The 7,732-nt window shown below is 46.3% G+C and overlaps 1 protein-coding gene and 1 pseudogene across 1 annotated transcript in view; one reads left to right on the forward strand and one right to left on the reverse strand.

The window, feature by feature from the left end:
* LOC109376763 (zinc finger protein 75A-like) overlaps positions 1-3,873 on the reverse strand; it is an 8,623-nt gene extending 4,750 nt beyond the window's left edge. The window contains 6 exon segments of the mRNA XM_019632874.1: positions 901-1,027; positions 1,318-1,409; positions 2,096-2,295; positions 3,469-3,616; positions 3,619-3,798; positions 3,801-3,873. Coding sequence (XP_019488419.1) covers positions 901-1,027; positions 1,318-1,409; positions 2,096-2,295; positions 3,469-3,616; positions 3,619-3,798; positions 3,801-3,873 — 820 coding nt within the window.
* A 1,786-nt stretch (positions 3,874-5,659) lies between these two features.
* LOC109376757 (zinc finger and SCAN domain-containing protein 32-like) lies at positions 5,660-7,329 on the forward strand (annotated as a pseudogene).
* Positions 7,330-7,732: the final 403 nt, after the last annotated feature.

Consider the following 7,732-nt stretch of genomic DNA (forward strand, 5'->3'; position numbering starts at 1 on the left):
AAGGACAGCAACTTGTCTGTTCCCCTTCCCCCAATTCCCCAGCGCTGCTCCCATCCCCCAATTCCCCAATAAAAAATCTTTAAAAAAAAGGTGAGAGTTTAGACATGTGGCAGAAAAGTTGCCAGAAGAGGGAAGGGGAAAGTAGAAATGAAAATGGTAAGTTCAAAAAACAGCAAGAGCAGTGCAGATAGGAAGGGCTGAACAAGGGCATGAGTGGCAGCAGACGAGGGCAGGGAGGTGAGGAGAGGCCACGTCCTGGAGGGTCCTTGGTAAACAGAAGTTTGGATTTTATTCTGAATGTCATGAGAACTCATCATAAAGTTTGAAACAGGGAAATGTCATGATCTGATCAGGTTTTAAAAGACTCTGGCTGTTGCATGGAAAACAGACTGTGGGGGGGCAGAGTGGTGGCAGGTGGTGCAAGTTAGGAGCTGCTGAGGAGGGCCTGGAGTGAGGTGCTGCTGGCTTAGACCAGGATGTTCACGGCACAAGAGGATGATACATGGTTGCACTCAGGCTATACCGTGAAGGTAGAGTCAAGAAGACTACTAATGCACTAATAGTGGGGTATGAAGGCAATATCAGAGGAAAGGATGATGTATTTTTCTTGCTCTGAACAATGGGTGAATGAAGGGGCCCTTTACTGAGAAAACATAGATATGAGACAGAAGGTTTGCAGGGAACATGGGAAAGAGATCAAGAATGCTATGTAAGATAAGGAATGTCAACTTCGAAAAAGCTCCCAGGTGACATGGATATGCCTTTCCCCCGACACATACCATCTAGCTGAGAAGCAGCCAGCTACTGGAACAGAGATACTTACACAGAAGTGCGTTCTCAGTATGCCGAGACCATGTCAGATTATTCAAATCCACGCAAAGGGAAGGGGAGCATCTTTACCTAGCGAGATGACAGTCTCATAGTTTTCTTGCATGACATCATTGTAGAGGGCCTTCTGACCGGGATCCAGTAACTCCCATTCTTCCTGGGAAAAATACACGGCCACTTCTTCAAATGTCAACAGGCTCTAAAGAAGAGAATGGGCTTTAGCTCAGTACCTACCACTCCAGAAGCAGCCCTGCCATTTGGCCCTTGAACTGCATAGCAGGCCAGGCACTGAAGGAATTAAGAGCACATGATTCTTTTTTAAAGAAAGGAGGGAGAAAGGAAGGAGGCAAGGGAGCAGCAAACACCCCGAGAGGTGTCCAGGTCCCTAGGAGAGTATCAGGGCTAACATCCCTCTGAGCACCTGCTGGACAGTGCGGATCATGGGCAGGTGGGAAAGGCAGCCCTCAACAGCTGGAAAGCACAGCTCACCTGGGACTCAGGCAAGACGAGCTCAGATGCCACTGTCCAGTCTTTGGTGTTTGTCTGCTCAGGAAAGGCAAGGGTCTGGTGAGCAGGTACAGCTGTGGGTAGAAAAGAGCCACAGGAAATTTCTCTCGCGTCTATGAACATCCTGAGCACATTTTTAAATTATAGAAGATCCTGATTCTTTCAGTAGAGATGGGAAAGCTTTACAAGGGTGTGTGATGCCCAGATGGTGGCCTTGTCATTGATAATAAGAACCAAGTATCTTCAGATCCTAGAATAGCTTCCTGCTTTCATTAGTGAAATTAATGAAATAAAAACCTTTTTTATTTTACTTTGATGACATGAATTAATCTGTTAAGGAAAAACTAAATAGAATTGCCAATGAAATACTTAGGAATTCCAGTGCACAATAGGAAATGTAGCTTTTTTATCATTTATTATTTTTTCCTGGTACACAATGTGTTCACATTATGCCACTGACAGCCCATTTCTGATCCTAATTGCTTCTGTATTTTATGCGATAAGGTGCCCTCCACTCTTTGCACTTTTCTAAGAGTTCATGGTGTAGTTACCACAGTTCTGTGGTTTGGATATATCTGTACCTTAGGCCAAACCCCACCATCACCCACAGCTGTCTATTCTGAGAACACCTTAGCGGGGAGGGGTGTATCTTAATTGCTAATGTGGCTATATTTGCAGATCCAGAGCTGGGCACCCAGAAAATGCTCACAGCACTCTGGCTGAGCTCCCGGACGAAAGAAATTATCATGAAGCTCCTTACCCTTCTCACACACAGGCTCGGTTTCTTTATGAGTATTTCTGCTCAGCTCTTCTTGTACACCCTGATATGTATTCCGAAGTTCTTCATCCTGGGATGTGCCCACTGACGGCTGGAACTCTGTTGGCTTCAGTCTGAAGCCTGGGGCCTCTGCTGTTTCTCCCAAGAGCACTGCTTCCTTTCTCAGCTCATGGACAGCAACCTGGAAATAATTCCCACTCTTGTTACCACAGAATTTACTTTAGGTTTAGGGAGTCATGGTAGAGGAGGAAACGCATAGAGTTCAGATTGTGGGAAGTGTGAGACACTAAAGGAAATGACAAAAACTTAAAAGAGACATTGGGCCACCAATTTTCCAGAAAGATCTATCCGCAAAGTCAGGGAAATTTAGAATAAAAGGAGAAATAATGTGGCTACTGCCAGCGCTCCAACACAGCGGCCTCCACCCCTCTGCACAGAGCCCAGTCAGACCACTAGCAGGGTTTGCAGACTGCCTGCTCTCATGCTGCCTTAACAGCCTTTCTCTCTTGACTACAACCTGGCCTCAGTGGTCTCAGTTTTGTCAAAAGATTAAGAAAATGAATTTTAAAAACTGTCCTGTCAACCAGACTTTCCCCATGGCCAGGAAAGGTTTTCACAGAAGACAGCAATAAAATGGAGAAGAAAAGGGGAGGAAAGATTCAGGCTTCAACATCCCTCCATGATTTGGACACCAAACATATGCCCTACCCTGTATTCTTCACAGTAGGCCTGAAACCAGTTGAGATGTGCTGCCACCTGCCCAAAGGCATACCCTTGACCCCCACTCAACAGCTGAGCCAAGGACCAACCACTAAGGGAGGCTCCTGTCTATGGGACGAAGGACGCTAGTTCTTAGCATCCTTCTTCTCTCAGCCACTCTGTTGGGATTTTGAAATCTATTTCCCTGTTTTCGTTCTCATCTTTCCTCCTCTGCAGTCTTCCCTTGTTGCTGAGTTTCTCTTACTTTTTACTATCCTCTCTCCTTTGGTTCTATGCGGTCTACCTTTTTTGGATCTGCCCCTTCCTTTCTAACTCCTTTTTGCCCTTTGTTTCAAAAAACTTAAGACCTATCGGCTAGGCCAAGCCAGACTGGGCTTATTACCCTCCATAAACGCTGGCTCCAAAGAGGGCCAAAAGCAACTCTTTCTCTAAGGCCAGAGAAGTCTCTGCCAGGATCTCTGAAACTTGGAGAATGAACACTGCTGCGGGTCTGTGGTTTCAGGTCCTGCCCTAGATAGCTTTAAAGGAGTAATAGATCATTGACCTAATTCCTCTTATATCTCAATTAACTGCCCCACCCTCCATATATTCACCTTCATCCGATTTCATTGTATGTATTGGGAATCCTTCTCAGCCCATTCCTTGTTTGACCAGATTCACTCTGCAAGGGGTCTACCAAGGCCACAGCCTCTTCAGTGCTCTGTAGGTGGTGATTCTTTATCTTGGTCTGGGTGTTTCTGGGCAGAATGGTCAGGAACTGCTCTAGTACCAGCAGTTCCAGATCCACACTTCTGAATAGACCTCTGGCCTCAGCCACTGAAGGCATAATTCCTGAAGTTGGCCAACAGCCTCACGAGGTCCAGCTGCTTCATGAGAGTGGAAGCTCCGGAAGTGCTGAGTAGAGCTCTCAGAACTGAGGCTGTCCATTTGTACGCTATATTTCTTACTCTGACTAGAGCTGTCACAGGTCCCTTGGTCTGCCATGGAGCCCTGATTTGAGTGGTCAAACACTCAGCCACCTTGAGACTTACCATCATCATCCTGCTCTGAACAGTTTGCTTCTGCGTTGGACACCTGACCAGCACCCCCATTTGGGACCTAGGGCTCGTCCGGGTCGGAATTAAAATCATAAAAAGGTCTTTTTTCTAAGGCAATGGAGGGCAGGAAAAAAGTGCACGTCAGTAAGAAAGTCATCTTAACTTTCCTATTTGCTAGTTATTATGAGAGAAAAATTAACAGAAAACATCCTGCCTTGCTTTCCCTTTAAAATCCACTGACAAGCCCTTTGTGTCTCTCCTCTTCTTTAAATTATTGAACTGAACTACAGCACGGCTGATTAAAGACAAATGCCAACTGATGACTGCCTTAATAAACTAAATTTACAAAATGTTGGTGGGTGAGAAAATTGGCACCCACTGGCTGCAAAGAGTTTGGGGATTATCCAGAGATTTCATTTGTGTGTGTTCTATCCCATCTTCTCCATGTCAAGGGAAGATTAGGAGAGCATTTGGGGTTTCTCTTACATTTAAACATCATCCTAGTCTTCTGTGTTAATTAAGAAGATACAAGTTCTGACCCAAGAGAATTCTTGAGAAAATAGAAGCTTTCACTTCGTCGAACATTTGAGATTCTCCTTTCCTTGTATGAATACTGGTGGGACTGCCAGTGAGACCAGAGCAAGAGGAAAGTAATTAGGGAAAAAGTAGCCTTTTCCTCTCTGAAAGCATCAAGCAATTTAGTAACTAGATGCTCAACATTCTTCTTTAGCACTTCTTTGCAAGACATATAAAAGACACTACTCAGAAGATCTATGTCTGTATTTTTAAATTTGTTTACTTGAACTAGGAAAAATTGCAGCTAAACTTTTTTTTTTAAAGATTTTATTGGGGAATTGGGGGAAGGGAACAGCATTGGGGAATCGGGGAAGGGGAACAGACAAGTTGCTGTCCTTTTGTTCTTCAGTCTAGTTGTGGAGGACATCGCTTCACTGGCCCATGTTGGTATTGTGATCATTGTGTTCTTCCCAGCTGAGGCAGATTGGGTCGCTGGCCATTGGATGGCTGCTCACAGCGGCTCATAGCAGCTCACGCCTGCTCCGGCCAGCCCCTCTGCAGCCTACACCATTGCTGGCGACTCATGGCAGCCCAGCTCCAGATCAAGCCGCTGTTCACCATCTTAGCTATAGAGGGCGCAGCATCATTGGCCTTCATGTGGGATCCAAACCAGGGCCCTGCTGCTCGGAGCTGGCGTCCCAAGCCAACTCCTAACCAATGCGCCACTTGGCCAGCCAGCAGCTAACCTTTCTTTACAAAATGTTTATCCAAATATGAACTTGCAGAAAAGGAGGGAATGACAGTTGGTGATAATTAAGGTGACCCTTCTGATGACTTTACATTTCTAAGGGAGGCTGAGGAGAGCCTCGAGCGCCTCTCTCTCCCTGAGGTGATGCAGTAGAGCCGGCACCGAGATTCTGTCCAAGATGCCATGGTATTCGCAAACGGCCAGTTCCCTGTTACCCACCCCGGCTCAGGAGACACAGGGACACATCCCATGCTTTTGCATCAGCAGAGGCTGATCCCTCTGATGATAAAGTGCTGGTTCTCCAATAGTTACATCAGCCCACAAAGGAAACCCCAGTGGGAGTGGATATGTGCACATTACAGGACCGCAGACTTGCGCCTGTGAGCACTGTGCAAACGGACAGTGTTCCAGTAGGCTCTAGCCTGGGCCTATCTGTGCGGCCAGGGGTATCTGTGTAAAGGGCAGAAAGAGTGGCTCCAGAGCCTGCACGTCTCCCCTGTTCACTATGTTCTCTTATGCGGCCACATGCCCCTAGGGATTCGCACCAGTGTGGAGACAGGTGAGCACTGCCCTTATCATGAGTCATCTCTCAGGGAGGATGCGTGGGATTCAGGATAATTAAAGAGAAATACAAATGGCAGTGTCAGGAAATAATCTACACTCCTCAGCTGGAGATGTCTTATCTAGTACATTGAAAGTTTCTGTTTCAGAGAAAAAGCCCACAGTGAGATACCTTCCAGGATTGATGGCAGCTAGTTGTATAGTTTGAGAAACTAGGATATAACATGTTGGGCTGCTAAAATCCTGCACTAAAATCTGGTGTCCCTGTGTTCTTTGTTCCCTGGCAGCACGTGTGCAGTGGGGCTATGAGGAGACCAAGATGCTCCTGGGCATTCCGAGTAATTCTGTTTCATGAAATACTCCAGACCTGTCTGCAGAGCAGCCAGATTTTCAAGCCAAGGGGGACGACTCCAGCATCAGGGACTTCTGCAGACCCCAGAGCAATGTCACACCAAGTTCAAAGCCCTACAGTGTGCTGCTCCTGGCCAAGATGGAATGACAGGGAGTCTGGAGAGCTGAGTCAGCAGAATAGGAGTCCACAGGGGTTGGAGAAGGAGCCACTGAAGCTGGAGTTTAGGGTATATTTACCTGTGACTATAGAAACTGGAGGTTAAGTTTAATTCTTCATTCACATGAAGAATTCCAATTAGGTATTTCTTCTTTGTGGTAGTTTAATTTTAACTTGTTCCTCATTCCATTGTTTTTCTTCCCCACAGTCCAATATAATTTTATTCTTTCAGGTTTTGAGATCAAGAATGGGATTAAAAAAGAGAATCCAAAATGGGATAATTCAGAAGAAGTGAACAAGCCTTTATGGAGAAAGTCTAGTGGAGAAGATTTTTGGCACTCTGAGCTCAAAACAGGCTGGGAGGGTGAACCTGTGTCAAGACGACAGCGTAACATTCTCCACGGGAGAGTGAGGAAAGAGCTTCATCCCAGAAGAGGATGAGTCACCAGAGACTCTGGACTGAGGAGAAGCCTTAGGCACATCGGTGCAGGAAAAACTGCTCTCAGAGCTCTCCCTCCGCTCACCACCAGCAAGCCCCCGAACTAGAAAAAGCTTCTAATAAATATCATGAACATGGGAAAAGCTTTAGCTGAGGTTGTTATCTTGTTCAGCCTCAGAGAATCCACAGGAGAGAAGCCTCACAAGTGCAGTGAATGTGGGAAAGGCTTCAGTGTGTGCTCCAACCTCACTACCCACCTAAGGACTCACACAGGGGAGAGACCCTACCAGTGTGGGGAATGTGGGAAAAGCTTCAACCAGAGCTCCAGCCTCATTGTACACCAGAGGGCTCACAAAAGGGAGAAGCCCTATTAGTGCAATGGGAAGAGATTCAATAACAGTTCCCAATTTAGCTCTCACCAGAGGGTCGACACCAGGGAGAGCCCGTACAAGTGTGCGCAGTGTGGGAAAAGCTTCAATAACAGCTCCCACTTCAGTGCCCACCAGAAAACCCACATTGGGGGAAAGCCTTACAAGTGCTCTCAGTGTGAGAAAAGCTTTACTAAGAACTCTGCCCTTATCCGCCATCAGGAGGTACACATAGAAGAGATACATCATAGGAAGGAAGAAATGCGCTGAGTATGTAGGAAACCAGGCACACCAATTCCTTAGGTCAGCATGTGTTTCTTAGAGCTTCTTCTGCTGTGCAGAGGTCTACTAGCCAATCCCTGGATTAGCTGTTGACAACTGGATCTCAAGAACCATGTCTGGGAATAGGAATCAGCCTAAGAATGCTGAACCCTCCTTCTATCTCTGCCTACAAATTGGAATCCTGTCTCACTGTGAACTTCAATTTTGCTTTGAAGGGCAGAAGGTTATAGAACCCATAAATCCTGCCAGCAAACTAGGTTATCCTTGTTCTGAACAGAGAATGGGTGGCTAGATGCCTGAGAACTGTTTCTGGGCCATGTTAGAGAAGATATTCTCCCAATTCATGGGGAGCACATCTAGAGTTTAACAGCGTGGATCTATTCTAAACCAATAATTGACCTCTAGGTACCTACTGTTATGTACTACTGCTACCTTCAGGG

The sequence above is a fragment of the Hipposideros armiger genome, unplaced genomic scaffold (assembly GCF_001890085.2).
Source record: "Hipposideros armiger isolate ML-2016 unplaced genomic scaffold, ASM189008v1 scaffold_1192, whole genome shotgun sequence".
Lineage (NCBI taxonomy): Eukaryota > Metazoa > Chordata > Mammalia > Chiroptera > Hipposideridae > Hipposideros > Hipposideros armiger.